The 25,000-nt window shown below is 38.9% G+C and overlaps 3 protein-coding genes across 3 annotated transcripts in view; 2 read left to right on the top strand and 1 right to left on the bottom strand.

Moving 5' to 3' along the window:
* zgc:92429 (uncharacterized protein LOC445063 homolog) overlaps positions 1-25,000 on the top strand; it is a 58,741-nt gene that overhangs the window by 698 nt on the left and 33,043 nt on the right. The window lies entirely within an intron of this gene.
* LOC109916609 (ras-related protein Rab-38-like) lies at positions 11,230-18,259 on the top strand. Its single transcript, XM_020516340.2, has 2 exons — positions 11,230-11,510; positions 16,410-18,259. Exons 1-2 carry the CDS (start codon positions 11,250-11,252, stop codon positions 16,563-16,565), a joined length of 417 nt encoding a protein of 138 aa, XP_020371929.2. The 5' UTR covers positions 11,230-11,249; the 3' UTR covers positions 16,566-18,259.
* The window catches only part of LOC109916610 (serine protease 23-like), a 98,789-nt gene continuing 95,751 nt past the window's right edge, over positions 21,963-25,000 (bottom strand). The window contains exon 2 of the mRNA XM_048604938.1: positions 21,963-25,000. Within this exon, the coding sequence (XP_048460895.1) occupies positions 24,114-25,000 (887 nt within the window). The 3' untranslated portion in view covers positions 21,963-24,113.

Genomic DNA, 25,000 nt, shown 5'->3' with positions numbered 1-25,000 from the left:
CAGCCAGGTGTAGGCAGCTGGTGGGGGATGGTTCAGGTCTTTCCACAGGAAGAAGTGGAGAGCCCTGAGACCATCTTGATGGCGGATAGTTGTGTGAAGGGGTGGCTGGAGCCCACAAACTGGAAATTCTGAAACTGATAAAGCATCAGTAGAATGAAGATAAGTGAAAACCTCTTGGCACTGCCTCTAATACCAGTCCCTCTCTCTAACTGACTTGATAAGTTCATGTTGATTTTTGTTGAACTCCCTGTAAAGCAGAGGAGTGGAAGAAAACCACATTTTCAACTTTAAAGGCTTAATTGTCATGAATGCAAATTGTATCCCTTTATTTAGTAACACAGGCTTTTTTGAGTTTTTCAACAACTGACTGGGTATACGTTCTCCTGCTTCTGAACCATAATTAGACCTATTTCAGACTTCATCCAGCCCTTGGGGAGGGGGGGCCCTTTATGACACCACCCTGCCTCCCCATGTCACTTCTCCACCATAAGTGTTTCCCTGTTCTCATGCCCTCCTTTCTTTCCCCCATATCACCTCCGACTGGACAGTTTTTTAAAAACTGAATAGAAGTGAGCTCAGCCTTTAAAACTGTCAATTGAAATGTAAGCTTAATTGCCTGCTGAACGATATGACTTTGAAACTCTATCAAGCATTCAGACTTCATAACAATGAAAGGCATTTTTAATCTTTTTAAGAACTAAAGGAAGTGCAGTTTCTCCTGCTTCTGGCAGTGAGTTAGTTAGGCTTGCCTTTATTATTGGCTAGGCCAAGTCTAGCCTTTAGGTTAATAGCTAACAATTAATTCTGAGATTGCAAGAACAGGCTACGCCAGCCTGTTTGTGCACTTTGGTAGCATTTCTTTGTAATTGACATTTGCAACCTCATCTTTTTACTTTGCAGAGGCTGGGGATTTGAATAAATTCAGATAGTAACATTATCTGCCACTAGCTTGTAACTCTCACTGGGTTAAGATCCTTGAACAGTGAGAAGGGATCTGCTTGAACTTGGCACCATTAGCAAATGCTCCAACAGAGTTCTGGTTTCCTCCTATTGACTCTTGCCCCACTTCTTCCGTTACCAACAAAAACAGGATCCACTGAAGATGATGGGGCTTCCCATATATAAGTCCCAATCCCTTTTTTAAACTGCTGAGTAGGTTGACAATGGATTTTAATTATGGAGTAAGGTGAAATGACCTTTCTCAAATGCAGTATGGAGGTTAGCCCATTATTTGGGGGCATTCACTGAAGTGGGACAAAAATACTTTCAGTCAAACTTTCCAACTGAGTTGGACACTGAGCTTGCCTGATGAAGGTCAATGTATTTTTTTCTACTTCAAGTAAATTTCCTAAATAGGAAGCTACTGTCTGTAGGCAGCACTGTCCAGGCATTCCATATTGCAGTGACGTCCTTGCTTTAAAAGAATTTCAAGTATGTTTTATAACTCTTGCATTTACCAAGGGATTCTAACATTGCAGATGTTATACTGCTACTCTCTAACTGTTTGGATCTATTGTTTTGAAATGATCAGCAGTCTTGTCTGTCCCAAATTCCTACCTTTAACACTCCATCTTCTACAGTTTCCATGTGTTCAAAACACTCATCCTGCATAAAGCCTCCCCATCCACTGAATTCTTTTCTGTGGCTATATTCCACCTTGAACATCTCTCTCTTCTGCACTGTTGTATTTATACCTTTCCCCTCCACTTGCAATGCTGATAATCTGCTTTGATCACTGTCTGATTTTCTTGTGGAAAGTTGGAATTTTGATGAACAGACTTCAGACTGTGCTTGCATAATAAACTCAAATACTGTTCTGTATCCAGGTAAACTCTAAGATACCAAACAGTGGCAGTCCCTTTTTCTGCAAATGTATTCTGTACTGAATCATCTCAACAGGCTGGATATATGTACACATTAGGATGGAATGGACTCAGCTAAGATCTACTATATGGTGCATACAAAATCACCTCTCAATTAATTAACACTATTTCATATTATTAATCCAAAGTCTTATTTTCTGAACATTAAGTTTCATTTAGTTCTCAAGTTTGGAGTTCTACTTCAATTGGCATTCTTTAAACAATCCTCAATTTAGGATTGGTATGATGTAAAATCTGGTATTGACACTTAATACCCAGTCTGATCACGTTTCTGACTTCTTCTAATGGAACCCATTGTAATTAACATGGTCTTGTGAGCTTGATCAAAATGCATTTTGATCATGTGAAATGTCTTTAAGTGCTTCACTAGTGCATTGTTGGATTTGAGAATTGATGCTTTGCTAAAGAAGTGAGGCATCACTTAAATCTTGAGAAAGACACAGGTTGAAGAAAGGAGGATCACAAAGAAAATGTGTACCTGGAGGCCCAGATGCCTATAGGCATGTTTTTGAATAATTGCAGCAAATTCTCTAGTTTTGAGACTGGGTATCCAAATGAAGGATGAATTTCTTAAGTCAATATGTTTTACTTTTTTGTTTCAGCTTGTTGGCTGTTTCCCTGGTTCATAATTGGTCACTATATTCTGTCCCTTGAGGCAAAATCCCTGCGTGTTAACACTTATTTTTTCAAGAAATTATTTACAATTGCTAACTTTTTTGTTTCCATATCTTTGCTTAATATCACTTGGGGATGAATGACTAACTACTTAACATTGAGTCTCAACAACTCACACTAACTTGCCCTGTGTCCATGGATGCTATCTGACTCACTGATCTCCTGCATTTGTTTTCTGTGCAAATTACTGCAATGATGGAACCTGTTTCTACTTATTGTAGTTTAGACTCCTGAAAGCTTGTCTATACCCTACCATTATGAAGGATAGACTTTTGTCTTAAGATGTTTGCAGCCAATATTTTAAACTGAAATTCATTTTCCATGTCCTAATGTGAAATGACACTTGCACATTCCTGTCTCTGCACTTGTAGTATGGCCTAGGCTTGGAAGTAAATTTTGCAGGGAATTGGACTAGCATTCTATGGTCTTGTTGCTTGGGTATTACTTTTAGCACTACTAAACTTTCAAACTGTGGGCTGCATGCAGCTACCATTGTCCAGCCTTGCCTTTGCATTTGCATTTATAGGTCTGGATGCTTGAGTGAGATGTAGGTGCTGTCATCTCCTCGAATGAATTTTGGTGTATAGGTTTAGAATTCACAACAAAAGTAAGTGGATTTGAATTTCATGGCCACTGGGAGCCGCATATAGTACTTTAACATCATCCAGTTAAGCCAACACTAGAGACAGCAAAAGCTTGTGCTTTGCAACAATTAAAGTACCAGACTACTAGCAATTAGCTGCCCTTCTGAACTATCTTAAGTCATTGTATGACTTGCTGGAATCAGGACTTTTTCTATCACTTAGTCTCAATGTGTTGAGGAGTGAAGATTAAAAAGAATGTGTTCTTGATTTAGTCTGTAATTGAGATTTATTTACTGTTTATTTTTAACCTTTCTTGAGACAAATGCCCTTCTCATGAATTTGGTGGCATCAATTGAATCTGTGCTGACATTATTCTGTGGGAGTTGAATATCAATTTACACTGATTTACGACTATTAACTGCTGTTTGATGCTTAAATGGTCAATTCTCTGCTATTAAGATCCTGGACAGCATATTTTGCCCCTTTTAAAGCCAGCAGCTCCTTGTAACTGTCATTCCTGGTACTGGCAACAATGTACTCATGGGGTGCGTGGTTGTACAGATGGGGCTGTCACTTGAAAGTCATCCCACTGGCTGTGCCAGTGACCAGCCCCTTTAATGTTCCTTGATCAAGCACAGCAGCTGACTGAAACAGCTCCTGCCCCCCAGCTCCATCCCCTTTCAAAACAGGATTACTAGCATCCCTGACAGGGGCTGCCTGGTTTTCCAAGACAACTATTTCCTAAACCATCATATGTTATCCCAAAACAAATGCAATTATATCAGTTAACTCACTAATGAGTCTGACATCCCACAGCCAGGTGTTCCATATCCATCTCCTCCATCCTCTGACTTAATCAGAGGAAGTTTAGTTCTGAGGAAATTAACCTGGGAGCCCTTGTATTAATCTGGCCACCATGTTGGCTTGGATTAACTTGCCCAATGGGTGGATGTGATCGGAGATCTTTGGATTTCCCAAACTTACACATCGCTTTGGTCCCATGAGGGACCAACTTCTCAACTTGTTGTTTTAATATTACCATTGGATGTTGGGAATGAACTGCCACCACAATATGGTATCTGTCTCCAGGATATTAGCACTTGATGCAACAATGCTTGTCAGTTCCTGTAAATGAGATTTCAATAATGTGCTGAAAGAGTAACAAGTTTATTACAGCACCTGCTATATACAAATATTAGCTATGGGCACCATATTGGCATAACTAAGCTATTCAGTTATGAACAGCAGGTCTTTGGGGCCAATTGAAGCATGATACCAGTTATGGAGCCTAAGACTTGGACTTGGGTCACATGCTATGAGTATGAGTCAGGAGTGTGTCACTTGCCTACGCTAACGGAGACACATCACAGGAAACACTGGTCTGAACAAATTGAAGTGTGACCAACTCATTATCTGCTTGTGTTGAGTCTTTTAAAATATTTTAAGGCTCTGGTGTTCTAATTGTTAGCATTTCAGTGTTTTTTTAGTATCTGACAGCTTTATAAATGTTACAAAGCAAAAACAGTACAAACTAATGGCTAACAAGTGTTTTTTACTGGGAGGAATTTTTCTGCTTTTTGGAGTGGTGTTGTATTTTGGATATGCAAGAAATCCAAATTAAGGCCTTCCTTTAATGTCTCATTGAAAAGATGATACTTCAGGTAGAGCAACAATGTACATGTGACCACTTTCTTTAAGCTCAGTCATGCAGACATCCTTCAGGGTAAATTGACAAATAATATCCTGACTTTTGGGCATAGTGCCTGATTTTTTTTCTTCTGAACAATATTTGTGGCAACAGTTCATCAGGTGGTAATTTAATTTCAAAATATAATACTATTGTCACCTTGTGTTTGGATTTAGCCTAAGAAGCAAAATTCTGCTCAATACAGTTCCTTGTAATATTTCTTTTGAATGTTGTAATGTCTTGAATGTTTTGAATGTTGATAAATGTGTAAGAACGATAAACGTCAGCACTCGGCTTCTGAGATTAAAAATCTGGTATGGTAGAATACAACACTGTCAGCACCTTCCCTTTTTCTCTATTTTCAGTCACATCTGAAGTTGTATTATTGATACAACTTTAACCCCACAGAGTGCTGTTAGTTTCTATCTTTGGCAGCAATTTTTTTTCCATTAAACATGGGGAATTGAAAGCTGGCATCTAATGGATCTGATTTGTCTCTGACTGCAGGTGTATGCTGAATTTTTGGGATTTCTATTGTCCCCTTCTGTCAGCAAAATGCTTGGTGTGTGACATGAAATGCCCATTCCCAAAAGAATCTAACCATCACTCTGTAAGTGTAATAGCTATGCTATCAGTGTCCTATGGGTTATTATTGACAAGAAACTCCACTGGGCTGGTCACTATAAATACTGCAGTTTCTCTTTTTTTTTAAAAAAAAAAAAGTCAGGTTAGGAATCTGCAGCTAGTTATTCATTTTTCCAAGACAACAAGGTGCAGGGCTATTCATTTTTCCAGTCTCTTTCCTTCCTCTTTCCCCCACCCCCACTTCCAAAGCCAGTTTTATTTTCTCCTATCTACAAGCACACTTTACTTGTGCACTTCATTTTGCAGTTTCAACAACTCAAGCCTCACACTTGAACTGGCACCCCATTCATAACCATGAATGTTCACGCCAGCCTTCATGGCATAATGTCAGCTTTCATATACGCTGCAGCAACTTTTTCATACAGCATGGAAACAGATGCTATGGTCCAATTAATCAATGTTGACAATGTTCCCAAACTAAACTCGTCTCTCTTCTGCACTTTGGCCACCCTGCCAAATGTCTTTTAAACATTGTAACTGTACCTGCATCTGCCACTTCCACTGGCAGTCCATTGCACACATGAACCACCAGTTAGTTAAAATAAAACCTCTCATCCCTTTTATAACTTTTTTTTCTCCTGTTACCTTTTAAATATGCCCCTACTTTGAACTCTCCACCTGAGGGAAAAGGTCCTTGCTATTCACTTTTATGTATGCCCCTCATGATTTTATAAACTTCTAAGGTCACCCCTTTTCTGAACCCATTCCACCTTTTAGTAATCACCTTCCAATAGCAGGGTGACCAGAATTGTGCAGTCTTCCAGAGAAGGCCTTGGTGTCCTGTACAACATCAACATGATGTCCCAATACCTATCCTCCAAAGGTGTAAGTGAAGGCAAGCATGCTAAACACCTTAACAATCCTGTCATGTCAAGTTTCCCTCTGCCTTTTTAAAAAGCTTGCTCTTCTGGAGGTAGACATGTGAAGACCTGCAAGTTCCCATCCAAGTCCCACTATCCTGACTGGAACTATATTGTCATTATGTCCACTGCTGGGTCAAAATCCAGAAATTCCTCTTGCTAATAAGCACTATGGATGGATCTGAACCACTATAGTCCCAGTAAGATGGCCCATTACTGTGGATGACATTTTGGGAAGGAGAAGAGAACCTAGCCTAGCCAGTAATGCCACCTATAAAAGGCTCCCAGTTCACAAGCAAATTTTAAGCCTTCTGCAAGAGGGTGTTTATTTTAAATCTATAGCTTTTCTGTAGAAAGACCTCACTCTATTGATAGTTGCTTGCACTTTCCATTTTAAATTTCTCAGCTCTCTTGACATCTGCTTGTCAATCTATTATAAGTTGGAGCCATGCTTTTATTGTGGCTACTTTGCTTTCACGTGATTTCACTTAGCTTTTCTCTGACATGAAGTTGTTTGAATTCTGAATCAGCTAGAAAGAAAACAGTTAACCTTTGGGGTTTGATATTCTGGTCCTACCACTGCTGCATCCTGGTTACCATAAATTAGATTTATTTTGTTGCTGTGCTCAGCATGTATCCAGCACAAAAATAAAATGTCAATCCATGCCTTGACTATTGGGCATCTATCTACTTCATCTAATGTTGCAGCCATCAATACCACAGTATCTTCTGCTTGAATTGCCATTGACTTATTTTGGATTGTGCTTTCTGGTTCCTGCTGTCCAACCTTGCCATCATGGGTGGCCCTGCTAGGAGTTGAGTCCTTGATAACATTGCTGAGTCAATGGAACACTTGACCCTCTGCTACAGTGAAGTGACAAACCACAAAGGTACAGACGTTATGCATCAAACACAACTGACTCCATTACATAGTGACTGAAGGGAGGGAGGAAAGAGAAGGCCTTTTGCTATTCAGCATATCTGCACCCCTCATGATTTTATAAAGCTCTAAGAGCACTGCTCAACTTCTTACATTCCATCTCAGCTGTTTTTTTTATTAGTATAACAAACTTTCCATTCCTGGTAACATTTTTCTGGTAAAGATAATGGATTGCTTCTAATCAACTTTTCCCTCCTGAAAATGGAAAGAAACCAACTGGTGTTCATGCTAATGCAGTGCTTAACTGGAGCTGAAGTAAAATCACTGACATTTAAAAATTCCTGACTGAATTTTGGAATATTTTAATTTTTTGCTTGGCAGCTGGTAAAACTCTCCATGGAAGTTTTAAGGTTGATAGGTCAAACTCTCCCATCTGTGACCAGAGAACGTCTTGCCTAAGAACAGAAATGTGGCGATAAGACTTTTTTCCTAGAGTAAACAACAGATACTGGCTGCACATCAGGTCAAATAGTGGCTCTTAACTTTAGCATCCCAAAGGTGTGGCAACAGGCCATTCAGCCCAACAAGTCCAAACCAACTATCTGAAGAGCATCCTGCCCAGACTTTTTTCCTCCCTTTCTCCCCCTCTCTTTCTTTCCTCCCTCCCCTTTCTCTCTCCAATCTCTGCTGCCCCTTCTCTCCCCCCCCCCCCCCCACCCAAAACATCCTGCCTAATCCCTTAACATTATATTTCCCACAGCCAATCCACCTAAACCAGCACACCTCTGGGTTGAGAGAAAACTGGAGCACCCAGAGGAAGCCCATGCAACAGAATATCTGTGGAGTTTGCACAGTTGCTTGAAGCTGGAATTGAACTTGGTGTCTGTCACTGAAGCAGCAGTGCTAACCACTAAACCACCATGCTGCCCACAGAATATTTTCACAAAAGCCTATAAATACTCAGACTTGTGTTAGAGTAAAGCATTACCTGGGTTTTAACTGGAGGAGCACGTAGTGGAGAATGTTTCTCTGGCACAAGCCAGTCTTTCAAGCTGTATACTTGTAATATCCTGGGAGCAGCATAGGGTGGAGGAAATCTGAAATTTAATTCAGACCCCTCTGACTAGGTGGCAGAAGCAGGTTGTGATACAGGTCACTTGCTCCCCTCCCTGAATGACTAACTTCATGTGGTAGGGTATGGCTGAGAGAGGAAAGATTATGACAGCAATCCTTCTGAAGCTAGTAGGGCCTCTGCAAGAAGAGGTCAGAATTGAAAATAATCTGACCTAGCTAATATGCTGCATGGACAGCTGTCAAAGATAGGTGGGCACTTTCCATAAATGGGAATGAACTCAGCTTTGACAAACCCATGCAGAGCAGCTCACTTGTGACAAACAATTGAGGAAGTTAACAGATGCATTGGTGCTACAACAGAAAAAGCCAAGATAAATGGGAAGGATAAGTACAACAGCTGGGCCTGAAGTGTATTATGCTCTCAGCTTTATAGAAACCCATGTACCTAAATTGGGAATGAATAATCCCAGTAATGCTGGCCATGAAACTAATGGACTGTCATGAAAATCATTTGATTCACTAATGCCTTTCCAGAAGGGCAATCTGCTGTTGTTGCCTGATCTGACTGCTACCATCAAGAAGAACAAGGGCAGCAGTATCCAAGAATGTCACCATCTGGACATTCACCTCAAAGTCTCTCACTAACTCCAAGCCCCAGTTTTAACCCCTACATCTGTCTAACACCAAAAATGCTTTTAACATAGTGACAGCAACCAGGATTGTTAATTGTTTACACTTGCAAATAACAACATCTTTCCTTTTTTAAGATCAGGTAGTAGCTCGTGAATTCATTCACTGCCTCAACAGTTTGAAATCCTGAAATTTCTGTGGGTTGAATTGTTAGCTCAAATGTTCAGGATATAAACCCAGTAACTAACTCATTTCTATCAAAAGAAATTGAAGTGTGCTTTTTTGAGATTGCAATGATGATTTTTCTAATAAAATGTGAATATTAGTCTGTTTCAAACAGTCCTTCATGACTAACAAGAATGGACACTATTCCATTCTTAAACATTGGGGAAAATTTTTCTAATATTTGGATGTGATTTTGTTAACACTAATTTGGATAACAATGTTCTGAGAAGGGAAAGTTTGTGTTTGAACAATATCTTGTTTAGACTGAGTCCCAGGGCCATTTGTATGTTACAACAATGTTGTGCTATACCTATACCTGGACATGTCACAAACTGTAACATTTGTCTGAAGATAAATTATTGCCTCAATGAGATTTAATTGAAGATGCTGATCAGTCCCAATTTCTAGCACTTGTTGCCAGGGAATTTTTCCTTCATGCAAGACCCTCCAATTTTCATGTCTGCCTCCTTCCAAATTTCTTCTTTAAATATGTGATGTTGAATGCATCTAGCTTAACTTTGTTCAAATTTAACAAGCTTAACTTGGAAAGAATAAAAGCCCACTTTGTCACAAATAGGACAGTGAATTTTAAATAGTCCACTCAATTCTTGTACTGATGTAATTAACTTTGTCATTAATGTTTTGAGCCACACTAAAATTCTCTCAGGCTTCAGTTGAGATCAGGCTGGTTGCTTTGGAATAATCTGTGCAGGCATGTCTGTAGTAAGGTGCATGTCTCTGCTGTAAAATTGGAATTTTTTGCATGAGGGCCAAATTGTTGCCTATTACATGTTAGTCTTTGTCTAGAACATTTGCCAGACCCGCAGCACTTTATGCTGTGGTCTATACTGTATGCTTCATCTACTGTCAAATAGAATTTGGTTAATGCTGTTTAGATCTGTCCCATGATCTGAGATCCTATGATGAGGATACAGTTTGTTTCACTGGGGAGTAGCCATGTTGCTTTAGATTTGTGCTACTTAAAAGGGCATCTCCCAGCTTGTAATAAATGCAGCTTTAAATGTCTTGTCTTGTAACTCTATTTTATTCCACTTACTATTTTGATTTTTGGATAATTTTCTGAACCGTAATCCAACTTGATAAATTGAGTCTTAATTAGCCTTGTGCTATTTTCTGCTAGCCAGAGCCAATTTTTGTATCCATGGTGATAGTTCAATGTCACTTGTCATTGGTGTGAATAATATGTTATGTATGCAAATACCTTGTTTTAATACTAGTTTTGGTACCAATAGTGAAATGTCATGTGTTTTTTTGCTTTCTGAAACAAGATGTGTATGTACTTGTAGTTTTGATCAGATCAACTGTGCAGTTGCCAATTTCAACTTTTGAATGCTAGTTGGGAGTCAGTCTTTTTAATGTGGAAGACTTGGATTTAATATTTTAGCAGGTTGGGAAAACTTGAGGCTGAACTACTATTAGATGCAGCATTATTCTCTCCAGCAACATTTTCTCCAAAACTTCTTTGTTTTAATCTATGCTGTTTTCAAGTGGTTCATGGCTTGGTGTTTTTCCTGGGTGATGGGGAAAACTCAAAGCTTGCTAATTCTGTCATGCCTCCCTTATTCTCTCCTCCCCAACCCACCCACACTTACACTTTTATTTCCAGTAAAAGACACACTGCTTGAGACTTTGTTGCACATGCATCCTAGTTTGTGTTTTGATACAGATAATTGGAGTGAAACCAACTTCTGTTGTCCTCCCTAGGAGCTCAAATGGACACCAGCTTATGGCTATCCTGGCCTGAACCTGTGACAATGTTGAAACTTGTCACTTTTTTAATCTACAGAAACATGGGTTTGATTTGCATTGTAGCATCAGCACACTCAGTTTGTATACTTTTTACATCGTTACTCTGAACAATAATCCAGTCTGACTTTTTTTTTGCGTTTTGGTTTGCTTCATGTATGACTATACAAGTTCCCATGAGTGTACTCTTTTTTTCCTGCAACTTCAGTCTGAATTCAAAAAGCTTTTCTCAAAACTGAAAGGTTAACTTTGCTATCCCATGTGTAACCCTTTGTCGTAAGGGAGGAAAGTGCAATTATATTTTTAATTCTGTTTCCAGGTCAGGAGCGGTTTGGCAACATGACAAGAGTGTACTACAGGGAGGCAGTGGGAGCATTTATAGTGTTTGATGTATCCAGGGCATCAACATTTGAAGCAGTTTCAAAATGGAAGAATGATCTTGACAGTAAAGTGAGGCTGCAGAATGGCAACCCAGTGCCTGCCATCTTATTGGCAAACAAATGTGACCAGACAAAGGAGGGACTTAGCAATACATTGCCCAAGCTGGATCAGTACTGCAAAGAAAACGGTTTTATTGGCTGGTTTGAGACCTCAGCAAAGGTAAGAAATTTTTGTGGGGTAAGTTAATTACCGATGGCAAAAACTGGCATATGGAGTTCTTTCCTCACTTTGGGGGGGGCTGGGTAGTCTAAGCATCAACTAATTCTGAAACTATTCTAGGCAGCCATGTGGCTGGCAAGTATAAAGAAATGTAAGTACCATGCTGCAGTGCCTGAGGTTGGTGTTTTTTGTCTGGGTGACATGATGGCGGCACACTGACCAGGAGTGTTCATCTGATGCTGCAACTGACATGTCTCAAAGATCCCTAATAAATAGGGCTGAGAAAGCTACTTCCTGTAAGAAGCCCTGTCTTATCAGAAAGCTTGAATAGATTTTTAGTTTGCTGCATTGATGGAGCACTTTATGGAGCATCTTGGAAAAAGACTTGGAGAAGGACATTGAGAATTTCAGCTATGGATGAGCTGGGGGCAAGGATATTGAGACTAAAAATGCAATATGGTTGAAGCTTTTGTATTCTGTCTGGACCAGCATTAGTTGCCCACCTTGAAGGTGATGCTGTCCTGTTGCAGCCTTGGGTTTTAGGCACAATTGGTGCTGTTTAGGGAGAGAGTTTGAAGACATTGTTCCTTCAGTGTTGCTGGGTCATAGATGCAAGTCCAAGTTGGGACATTGGTCAGTCTGCCTTGCATTAAGGCAGACATGTGTTCCCATGCATCTTTTGCCTTTGTTTAGTGGAAAGATTAATGTACTGCCAAAGGCTTTCCTAAACTAGAACCCCCTTCCCCTCCCCCCATTTCTGATGAAGGGTCTAGGCCCAAAACATCAGCCTTCCTGCTCCTATGATGCTGCTTGGCCTGCTGTGTTCATCCAGCTCTACACCTTGTTATCCTGGAAATAAAGAATATTTAGGCAATATTGACCATATGTGCTTGTGGTTAAAGGCATCAGTATCACGAAAGATCAATGGAGGAAACTTTTTTGACTGAGAGCTGGCAAAAATAATGTAACCATGGGGAAATCTCTTAAGACCAGAAAAATGCCTGTTTTCTATACTGAAGAAAACTAAACACTGATTCCAGTAAGTGAATGATTTATGGGCTTTGAGGCTTTTAAAGTATATTTAAAACCAAAAGAACTGTGGATGCAGTGACTCAAACAAAAACAGAAGTTGCTGGAAAAGCTGAGCAGGTCTGGTAGCATCTGAAGAGAAATCAGTTAACACTTCAAGTCTGGTGACCCTTCCTCAGAACTTACACAGTTAAGGATCACTGGACCCGAAACATTACTGCCAGACCTGCTCAGCTTTTCCAGCAACTTCCATTTTTGAGTCACTGTATCCACAGTTCTTTTGGTTTTAAATATACTTAAAAGCAAAATTTTTTTTTTGCTTTTAAATGTATATATGTTGGCAATGGAGTGGGGTGAACAGAAAAAAAATAAAGCTTCCAGAGAAACCAAAGCCTTAATGAGGTGAAGAGGAACATAACAGTAATACCTGAAGATGGTGATAGGAATAGGACTAAAGAGCAACCTAGATGAAACTTACAAGCAATCATGCAGAAATATTTAACGTCACTTTGGAATGACCAGGGAGATGTTGGGTACACAGTTTACATAGGTACAACCTTTCTAAAGATCTTGGTCCAGACTTGTTGTATAACTTTTTTTCATTTTTTTTTTAACAAATGAGGATGTTGCAGTGGGCTGGTAGCTGTCTGCTTTTTCTAACTGCAATATTACACAGACTTTGGACATTCCCAAGGAATATTAAACCAGTCACTAAACATCAGTGACAATCTAACTGCTTTTTAAGGAGCAGATAATGTTTAGAATGACATAATAAATAGTTAGCATTGATTCTAAAGATCTTGATTACCAATCTTTAGTAAATTGAGGTAAAAATCCACTAAAATAATGCAGTGGCAAAAGATCTGTTTTTTTTCAAAAATCTTTAAGGTGCCCCATAAATGTTGTAATGATGGAGATCACAATGTGGGGTCAAGGGTAAGCGATGGGATGAATTGAAAGCTGGCTTCAAGACTGGCTGTGTGGGAATGAAAGGGCACTTGCTAGAAGTGGCAGAAGGCCAAATGGTGTTTGTGAGGATTACAATGTTTTCAGTTTTCTGTTAGAATTTGGAATTCAACACCACTTCTGAATTTTGACTGTAAATTGAGATTTTTTTTGGTTCAGTATGGTGAAGGATCACGAGGACATTCTGTTCCATTTTGCAAGCTTATTAACTGGACAACATGAGTCAACACCAAGTTAGGCAACTGATTTTCCTCCCCTGGGATGACTAGGGAAGTTACTTGTCATTTAGAAAACAAAATCAGTGGTGATGAGTAATAAGGTCAGTTTGTACAAATACATTAACTGCCGCAGGTTGGTATCACAAATGAGCAAGGTCTCCTTTTTCTAGTGGGGTAGAATTCAATTATGAAGTCCATGGCAAACCTGGATTGGACTAGCTGAAAACAGCATTCAGCTCTTTCATTTCTTTCCAAAAAAAATACTGGTTTCTTTTCTGGGGGTGGTGTATATAATGTGGCGGAAGAAAATCTTGCTGGACCAGAATGCTGGAGCTACTTTCCTACAATTGACTCTGGTCTTGGACAGTCAAATGGAGAATAAATGCTGACTTAGTGCAGCTGACGAACATAATTATATATGTAGGCTAACCTTTTGTTTTATTTCTAATACTTAATGTTTTGTCAGACTTAACCTGTTAGTCTCTAGTTCTGGTCATTCTTACAAATGTGCCATTTCCTTTCTCCTTTAGTTTGATGCATCATGGATTCTGACTTCATGCACCCCTTAAACATTCTAGTTTGACTTGACAGTTCCTTTAATGCTGTTATCTGTCATACAGGACAGAAGCAGGCCCTTCAGTACAACTAATCCAAACTAAAACTAAATAGGTCCCACCTGCCTGCACTATTCATGTACTTATCCAAATGTCTTTAAACACTTAACTGTACCTGCATCCACCACTTTCTCTCTAGCAGTTCATTTCACTCAAACAACTCTGTATAAAGCAAAAGTTGCCCCTCATGTCCTTAGCGCATCACATGCCTGCTTGATTTTTATTCTTTATGATTTGCAATTTTTATATTCAACTAGAGCATCCATGAATAGGTATTTCATTGCTTGGAAATTTTATTCTAAAGTAACTATAATGGACAAACTTGCCCAAAAAATGCCCTTAACCAGAGCTCACATTTAATGGATAACTATTTACTTGGGGAGAAGTTTGGAGATGCTTTGATATTTTGACATGGGTTTTTCTCACTATATAGTAGAAGGCTGGCACACCTCGATACTGCATACTATGATGGACTTGTGATTTTGTGCATAAATTGACACTGCTACGGTTCATGCATCTAACTTCCCCCAAGTGGTAAGGTTGAAGAAAAACTCCCCACTTTTTCATATTCATGAATTGGTAACTGAATCCATAGCTAAAATGTCAGTGCATCTATCTTCCTATTACTGAAATTGAATTTCTAGAGTAGTTGTAGTCTGGACAAGCCTGCCTTGTATTGAATGTATTGTGCATCTCCATATAAATCCAAGGATTGTGCTATTGACTCCTCCAGATACATCACTACCTCTTTTGGTGTGCAATATTCCTCTTCTCATTTTCAAATATACAAACCTCAAGCACTTTAATTTGTAAGAGGTGATTTGTTTAACTAGAAGCCATGTCAAGTGCAATTGTCCTCTCCAACAAACAAAAATAGAAGCTTGATTCTTCAGTTCGTTTCAAGGGTCACCTGGATCCAAAGCATTGGCCCTGCTTTCTTTCCACAGATGCCATTAGGTGTTTCTCCAGAAATTTGTTTTTCTTTTGTTTGACTTGCAATATCTGGTTTTTTATTTTTAACTTTTTTTTGGTCCCCTCTTCACTCTGGCCAGTTAACTAGTCTAGGTATTAGACTACCAAAACACTATCTACTTTGGTCCAGATTTCTGCATCAGCAGAAATTTGGGAATTTATCAAGGGATGATGAACTTTTAGTGAACTGGAAAACTAGGAATGAGTTTGCTATTTGACCCCAAAACCACATTTGGCTTGATGGCCATCATGCCACTGACTACCCCCACTTCCTTGAGTCCTTGTAGCTCAAATACCTGCTGAATATGTTCTGTAATATGAGTGAATTCCAAAAGATGGATGAGGAAATTCCTTATCCCATCTTAAATGGGAGAAGCTTTATTCTGAAACAGGTACCTAGTTTTAGTTCTTCACCCCCTCAGCACCATATCAAGTTCCCTCAGACTCTAATCTATAGAGTAGAATTTAAGAATGAGGGTTGATCTGTGTTTTAAGATCAACCTCAACTTGATCTTTCCTCAAAAGACAACACTCCTCCTCCTGCCCCCACCAAATCACAGCAAACCTTCTCAACTGCATCCAATGCAAATACATCTTGCCTTAAATGAGGCCAAAGCTGCACATGGTACTGTGATCCAGTCTTGTCAATGACCTTTACAGTTGTGACAAGACTTTGTCTTCTCCTTCAGTAAAAGCCAATATTCCACTTGTTACCAGCTATGCCTGCTGTCCCTTTTATCCATCATTGTTTCCTTTTCAGCAGGATGATAATGTTGGCAAAACAGATCTGAAGTGTTTTGCTCAAATCTATCAATTTTTGGATTGTGCCCTTCTAATGAATTAAAATTGCCACACCTCTTATCAACTAACTTAGAACGCTGCACATTTTTGTAGTCTCCAATCAGCTGCTAAATGTAATGAGCAGAAATTGCTGCCAAACTGACTATTTAAAGAATCACATGGATGTTTTCTGTTGAAACTACGGTCTCCTTTCTCTCAAATGATAAACAGGATCTCGAGAATGAGTGAGTTTAGAATAAAAGTAGGATTATGGTATTGCAGTCTGTTTATCCCTAACTAATGCAATTTCCTTTTTTTAGGATAATATCCATATTGAGGAATCGGCTCGCCTCCTGGTAGAGAACATCCTCAGTGCTGAAACTGATGATGTAGCTCCTGCAGACCCTGACATTATTACATCCCAACAGCTCTCACTGCAAAATAATAATGCCAGCTGTTCTGCCTGCACAAAGTAAAAGACAGTAATGGATCTCTGACACCTTTTTGGAAGGAAGGAGAATAGGGGTGCACTCCGTGGGTGAAGAATAAGGTCAAAAGATATTGTCTTTCAAGGTTGGGAGCTGGAGAAGTGACTGCTGCACGTGCTTAATGACTTGTGCCTGATCTGAGATGCTAGATTTATGGTGACCATTCTACCTCTGAAAGAAATTGTTATCAAGACTTGTTGAGTTATTTTCTTGTCATTGTCCTTTTTCTTCCTCCCTCTCTTTTTTCTGCCACCACCACCACCCCTCAATATTGAAACTCCCTTTTTTTACTTTTTGTTTAAAAACTAGTCCCTTTTTTTCTAGAGTTCTGGTTAAACATTCAACCAGCCAGGTCTTAAACTCCAGATGATAGAAGCATTGATTTTATAAATGAATAATTTTGGATTTTCCTGACTCCAGAAGGGTACAGTTCTACATAGTGTCCAGCTGTCTGGTCAGAGTTTCAGGCTTCACTTGACACCCTCTTTAGGGGAAGGATGTAGGTAAAGACAAGTGACTTTCCACTACATCTTGGCCATATTTATTTATTTTTGCTCTATCTTCCCTAAGTTTTTAATCCAGACTCCTCCTCCTCCTCCACTTGTACTTAGTGATATTTCTCTGGATGCCCACTTTTCTTCCCCCCCCCCCCCCCCTCAAAGTGATGGGCAGACTAGTGGTGAGTACCAAATCTGGATGGGTTCACTCATGAAAATAGGGACTATATCTCCTATAACATTAGTGGCAACCATACCTCTATATGATCCACTTTCCCTATAAATAACTACAGGCTGTTGCAATTGAATTATTACTTCCTTGCAGTAAATTGAACAATGCTCTAAGCTTCTAAAATTAGCAAAATCACCCAGTTCCACACAAACAAGCACTTTCCTACATGGTGACTTGGATTATAGTGAACTGTTCAGTGACAGGAATAACTTTTTTTAGTTGGGGGGAGGGGGACAATGGTGTGAAGAAATGCACCTTGGCTACTGTTTTTAGTCCCAACTGCTGTGCTGAACTGCAGCTTTTTTGCATATTGTGATCAATGGGTAGACTGAGTGTGTCTGTATCACTTTATATATAATCTTCCCATTTTGGACATTCTTTGCCATGTTTGTTCATTCCTCCCTTTAATTCAGAGTAATAATGGCATTTAGTAGAATTTTGTGCCTGAAATGTCTTGTTAAACAAGTGAAATGCTCAAAGCACATCCCATGCTTTTTGTAATTGGGAGTGGCTGTAGTCTAAACTGATGTTTACTTGACTTGATCTGCATCATGATTTTTGGAACTTAACATTGTAATCACTTTTTTGATAGGAAGAATGTATTTCTCTCTCTAATTGAGTATTTGTATTTAAATATTTGACTAGTCCTTTCCCTGGATTTAATATTGATGTTTGAACAAGTGTTTTTTCCTCAAGATGAGAAATGCTTTGAGGTTTATCACCATTATTCCAGCCTTACTGCCTGTGCAATTTTTTAAATATATAGACTATCAGGACTGCTCTTATCCTTGGTGACTAGTCTGTAGAACACTTTTTTTTTTCTCTTTCTCTTCCACACCCGCCCTCCACCCCTGCAAAGGATTTTGAAATCTTCCAAGATTCTCTGGTAAACCACAAAGCTGTCTTTTGTAACATTTTGCTATTTAATAATTAAACATAGACTGTCTAACTGAGAATGACCAATTGTTGTTTTTCCTGTGGTTTTCTCTTGCCGTCAACTGCTTTTGTGTTCTCATTTCACCCCTCCTTCAAAAACCCAATTTCTGTTGTATCAGCTTTCATTGCCTTCTCCCCTGTGGTTTTTCCTATACCTCTTGCTCTGTTAGAAAGAGATGCCTGGCCTCTATTGACACCACTGCCATCTTCTGGTCACTATTATTAACTGACTGAAATCTGCCCATGTACTGTGCAACTACACCACTTGGTATTTCCTTCAGTCAAACATTACTATCAAAGCAGGGGCCAACAAATGACAAGCATAAAGAAACATTGTGCAGGTACATAACTTGTTCCCCTGAAGCTGTGCCCTAGACCTACATGTTCCTCTGCCTTTACAGATACTTGATCTGATTATTTATAGAATTGATTAACTCTGCTGTCTTATGTCTAGCATCTTGCAGAAGTATGTCAATTCAACTTTCATGGCAGGAAATGTCATGAACATCCCAGAGTTCCCTGACAGCCCAGCCTGCCAAGTGTGCCAATGGCAGTTTAACAACTGCTTTCCAAGTCTCAGCCACACTGAACTTGGTAATAAAGATGGTGCTCATTGGCACTGATAGGATAGGCTAGGTTAGTAGAATGGGCAGATGGAGATTTAATATGAAAATGCTGTATTTTTACTATACTAGCTGTTTAGCTCTAGGCCTTGGCCTAAATACAAATATTTTCCAAAGATAGAAGTGGAGGTTCATGGATGTAAAACAATGAAGGTGGCAGAAAACAGGGAAGTTAATTTAAATGCATCCATACTTGTGTTTCATAACTTCTGTATTTGTACTCTGCTTAATGCTGACAATTTTCAGTCTAAAACTGCAGGAGTTTGTCTGGGTAACATGTTAAAACTAAATCACTTCAATTACTTTTTAAGGTCAGCTGTGAGGGGATAATCACTGGTTGAAATGTTCAGTTTCACCTTGCATGTCCCTAGGTTTTTAAAAAAAAAAAAAAAAAAACCTGCATGCAACCAGACCTAGACAATATCAAGGCCTTGGCTGATAAGCTACATGCCACTTTGTCCTTAAGATGTAAAATTTTACATCCTCATGTCATTTGTTGACTTTTAGGTATTGCCAGTTACCAGCAGAGGATTGGGTAGAAACCTAGGTGAATGAAGAAAAGTAACCCTTGTCTGCAAGTGTGTAATGTAGGGTTCTAGCTCTACATAGAGGGGCTAGGAATACTTCAGCATAAACTCATTACTGATTTTTTTTTTTCTCTCCCAAAGCCTGTCTACTATCTACAAAGTGTACAGCAGTACTGTGATTGGAATACTTTCCCTCACCTGGACAAATGCAGCTCTAACAACACACCAAAAAAAACCCTTATTCAAAGCAATAAAGCCTGCTGCATTAGCACCACAACCACTCATTATTTGCAGCATTGTGTTCCATATATAAGATACACTGCAGAAATTTCCCAAGCCCATGACCGCTTCCATCTAGAAAGACAAGTGCAGCAGCTTTGGGGCATATTGCTGTGTCTTCCAAACCACTTGCTGTCCTATCTTCAAAATGTACTGTTTATCCTTCAGTATTCCTGGGATGAAATCCTGGATTTTGTCCCTAATCCATTGTGGGTCTGCACATGGACTGCAGCAGTCCAAAGGTAACTAGTTGGGCTACAAATTATGGCCCTGACACATACCATGAATGAATAAAATTGAACACTTGTCTGTCTGTCACTTTTCACTATGTGGCTCACCACCTCATGCTCAAGGATCATGGGGGGGAAAACAACAAATTTAGAGAGGAATTAATTTTTAAATGTATAATATAAAGCAACTAGAATAATAATGGGAAATGAGGAGCATCAAAATGGCTGTCTTGCAAACACTTTGAACTGTTTGGTATGCACTCAGCTTTAAATCAAGCAAAAGTAATTGCATTTGCAAACTTAGACCAATTGTCCTGGAATATGGTAAACCTGAAGTTTCTACACTGACTTTGGTCCTAATAATATTTGACATGTTGCTTTTGTTTGTGGTTTTTTCTTTTTTATTGAGATCACACTGGGTCTGTGGCTAAACTGTGACCAAAAATCTCATTCCTAGGGGTTGTTCACAAGTCACCCATTAGCCTTCTCCTTTTTACTGGAAGAAAATAGCATTGAGTTGTATATGCGGATCATATGACCAAGCATAAAAGAGCATCTTTAAAATCTTAAATGTCGCAATCATGTGTTTCTGTTTTCAGCACATCAATGTAATTTTAAAAAAGTCTCATTTCAATCTGTGTACCTCAGCTAATCCAGGCTGTGGATGCTGCTTTTAGCACATACACAGTCTGAAATTGGCAGTCTGTTTGTCCTAATTTATCTTAAACTATTTACCGGATGGTGTACCCCTGGGTGATTCTGACAGCTGAATTTTATTTTTCAGTTTTTCATACCAAAAAGACAGTGTTTTTTTTTTTTTTTTTTTTTTGAGAAAGCTATACCAAGATGACTCTTTTGCTTCTATATTGTGTCCGATGCCACCTCTCTCTCTGATACCTGAAGGAGCCAAGCTTGTCTTTGAGTAAACGTGTTGGACTATAACCTAGTGTTGTAATTTTTGACCTTGTCTACCCCAGTCCAACGACAGCACCTCCACATCATCCTACCTTTAAGTGTTGGATTCTTCTCCCTATTGTTCTATAAGTGCACAAATTTATTTTAAATAGTGCTTATTTTAGAGTGCCACTTTTACTATTTACCATTATAGTACATCCCAGATGTTGCACAGGAGCATGATCTAATAAGATATCAGATCAAGGAGGTAGATTTTTAAATGTGTATTTTTTTAAAAAGGAGAGAAATGAATTGAAGAAACTTAGAGAGGGCATTCTGGAGCTTAGGAGCTTGGCAAGAAGGCATAGCCATCCTGTGTTTTTGAAGAGGCCAGAATTAGATGAACACATAGTTTGGAGGATATCACAGACAAATAATAAGGAATAAGGCCACAGTGGAATTCAAAGGCAATGATGGAAATTTAAAACCAAATGTTATTTACCAATGCAGTAATGTGTGGTAATTGGGAAACAAAAATCAGTAGACATAAATATCATGGCCTGTTTTTATCCAAAGGGAATCAGTGATAGGGAATTGGCTGATAGAAAACAAATTTAAATTGAATTAGTTCAAGGTGAAAAAATGCCTTTCTGGAGATAGAACAGAAATGGTGGGCATGTACGATACCAGTCAAAAATGAAATATCTTCTTCGGTGTTGGAAGAAGCCTCGGACTTATCAAAGACTGATTTAGATAACTTTGTTGTGTACTGCATTCTTCAGCAAATCTTAAAACAGAAGAACAATGTTCTTACTTCAAATCATTATGATGGTTCATTGCCACTAATATTCATTGGAATGAAAATCAAAACTTCTCTGGGCTATCAAGCAGGTGGTGGAAAGAATCTCTATACTTGCAGAATGACAAATATTGATCAAATAATAAAGGAATGAAACATAATGGAAGTTATTCATTGCTTGAATGGGTGATTTTTAGGGTAAAGGAGTGCAATCAATGGAATTTCTTGTTGGTTCTTTTTCTCCTTGTGTCTTCTAAATGCCTATAAATATATATTTACCATCTTTGTGAATTATAGCTTTCAATAAAAATCTATAACTTGTTAGATTGGCATTCCAATGGTGAATTTTTCTCAAGGCACTTTGAAAATGAGCTTCAAAAAATATTTATTTCTACAGAATTCTAAGAAAATGACATTTATAACAAGAAGCTGAAGGAAAGCCAATTCATGGATCTGAGCTAGTCTGATTTTTAACTTGATTTTTATCATGCAACTTGCAATATCTTTGCAGCATTATTGTCTTTGTCTTTGTCTTTTAAACTTCTTGAAAGCAGTAACTAGGAGACACTTAGTCACAAAGAGGAATCTGAAGCCATACAATAATTACACAATAACAAAGTCAACTCAGAAGCCATCACTATGTACCACCATATATTCAAAGCACAAATTAGATGTCTTTATTTATTTAAAAAAATCTGCATTTTTATTTGGATGTTGTTTAATGCAGCTCCACTTCTAAATTTCTTTGAACTTGTTGAACTGTTTTGTGTTTGCAATGTAAATCAAGTAATGAGACAGACAAAGTAGCCCTCAAAATGAGATATGTATTGTTGAAGGGTTGGGGTGGGGCTGGATTTCTGATTGGTCTGGCTTCATCAGTGGAAAGTATCCTGGGTGGCAAAAGCCCAAATGTTTTGGGATAAGATCTAGCTCCCCATCCCAGTCTTTGGGCAATGTCATATCTATGTAATTTGTTCAAAATTCATTAGTACAACGAAAACAAAATAATTTGAGAAATTCAACTGTTGAACTAGTACACTTTTTCAAAGGAAACTTTTTTGTCAATGCTAAATCAACGATCATAAAAATGACCATTTGGCAGTGTTGGTGTGGTGGGCTACAATGTAAGCAGCATTTGAGTACTGGGTCAGTCCTGCCTTCTTATATGGAAGACAAATTATCATCAAATGGGCTGTCACAGAGATATGAGATGAATCTGAACAGGAATGACAAGTCTTGGTTTGACTAATCAAGAGAAGCATTGGTTTGTACCATCTTGTCTTTATTTTTATCACTAGCTTTTGTTTTCATCTCCAGCACCAACAAATGTACCCTTGCTCCCTTTACTTTTCTACACTGAGGTTGCTCAAAATGAGCAACTGATGAGGTGCACCAATCATGCTCATTGATGTGCAGGCCATCTAACTCTTGAGGACTTACCCTAGGAACTATGGTGGGTTTTGGGTATCTCTAACAAGCAAACAGAATGCTGGAGAAACTCCACAGGCCTGGCAGCATTTGTGAAGACAGCAACAGAGTTAATGTTGAGTCCATTATGACTTCTTTAGAACTCATTCAGAATAGATGCTGCAAGACCTGCTGAGTTTCTTCAGCATTGCGTTTGTTTCAGATTTCTAGCATCTGCAATACTTTGCTTTTATTTGGGTATCTCTAACCTTTCCTTAAATACTATCAAGAAAGGTATCTTTCAAATGATCATGGAGATTTCAGAAGGTTCCACAATGTTGAATGGTGGCAATTTCCAAATTGGTGCATTGAAATTAACTTGCCCTAGTTCTAGTTATTCTGTCACAGGGCAGTAGTTGGAAGGTAAAAGCTTTATTAAAATAAAATAGAAAGGGAGAATAGCATGATTTAATCACTGAAGGTTAATAAATTGTTCTTAAAAAGGACTTGATGGCATTATCACATGATGAATGATAGGGATTTTAAATATAATGTTACTTTAAATACATGTATTCTGTTTATCGTGCCAAATTTTCCTTTTCTGATCTTACTGAAATTAAATTTTAAAACTACAACAAGAGAACTGATTTTTATTACATTTCTCTGTCTGCTACTGAATCACTGAATAGGGTAATCACCAATCTTTTTTTGACTAGGCAATTTGTTTTTGGTTGATGATGACTCCAGAAACGTAATCCATTTAGTTCACATTCATTTGTAGTGTCAATGTTGAATGAATAGTTTTATCTGTTAAGAAAATGTGAGTATTCAAGCTGTGAACTTCTTCCTTGCCCCAATTCTGCACCCTGATTAAACTGTACAAAGGTGGCAAGATTATCATGGATGTACCAAGTCTTGATGTGCTCAAGTTCCTCAACTTCTTGTCAGTGGCCTTGATCACAATGAAAATCAATTTTATTTAGAAAGGCTCCAGCTGTATGTACTCTTGTTCAGGGCCTCAATATTTTTGAATCAGCATGTTGGAGTTAAGAACAATTGGTACCGATGCCTAAAATGGGCAGGGTCAGTCTTATGTTCCTTGTCTCTAGACTTTAATGAGAATGACAATCACTATAAATGCCTTTGATCCAGTAACAGATCTGTGCATATTTCAGTGGTGTAATGCGCACTGCCACATTGTAATCTTGCTGCACCCCATGGAGGTCCACCCACTGATGTCCCGAAAATATACCGACGATCTTCCTTTCCCAGTGCTGTTTCTCTGGCAACCACAATTTAGCATAGACCCCGGAGCCACTGGAGCCTGGCTGGGCATCACAGTGCTGGTAGATGAGGTGAGGTGTCTCGTTGATTATTCGGCAAAATCGATACACCAGCTGTCCAGGTCTGTCACTGTCAAATCCTGAAAAATGGATTCTGTTGCCTGCTACTTGGTCTGTAGTTGGCATAACTGTGATCTCCATGTGTGGCCTGTCATGAGGCCTCTTCAGTTCCAGTAATGCATAGTCATAGTCCATAGTGAGGTCATTCTGAGATCGTATCCAACCCTTTGGTACCTGCGTGCGTTTGACACGTGACCACCTGGTCAATAATTTTGGTGGAAATTTGGAACTTTTTGCCAACTTTTGGGTTTTGGGATTCTCTTGCAAAAACCCAACCTTTAATTTTTTTGCCCCTTTGACGTAATCTTTCCCATCATGGATGCAATGTGCTGCTGTTAACACATGTCTATCTGACACCAGGACTCCTGTGCACCCTGTGGAGATTTTCACCGTTGTAGAGAAGGGGAAATGAAGCAAGAATTGTTTGCCAGAAATATCAAATCTTCCATCCACTCCAAAAATCTGTCGCTTACGCCGTAACCTCCTAGGGGCGTACTGCTTCACAAGAAGGGTATTTGGGTCAAAGTCAGGAAAGTCTACCATAGTGAGCATTCGTGTGCCATTGGTGTAAACTGTTTCATAAGAGAGATTTTCCT

This window comes from Rhincodon typus, chromosome 14, assembly GCF_021869965.1.
Source record: "Rhincodon typus isolate 14 chromosome 14, sRhiTyp1.1, whole genome shotgun sequence".
Classification (NCBI taxonomy): Eukaryota; Metazoa; Chordata; class Chondrichthyes; order Orectolobiformes; family Rhincodontidae; genus Rhincodon; species Rhincodon typus.
Note: the sequence above shows the minus strand (reverse complement) of the source record. Positions and strands in the feature narration are given on the sequence as shown.

Coding starts and splice junctions, on each gene's coding strand:
- LOC109916609 (XM_020516340.2), top strand. CDS start 11,250: ATGACAAGAGTGTACTACAGGGAGGCAGTGGGAGCATTTATAGTGTTT. Junction 11,511..16,409: donor GGTTTGAGACCTCAGCAAAG/GTAAGAAATTTT, acceptor TCCTTTTTTTAG/GATAATATCCATATTGAGGA.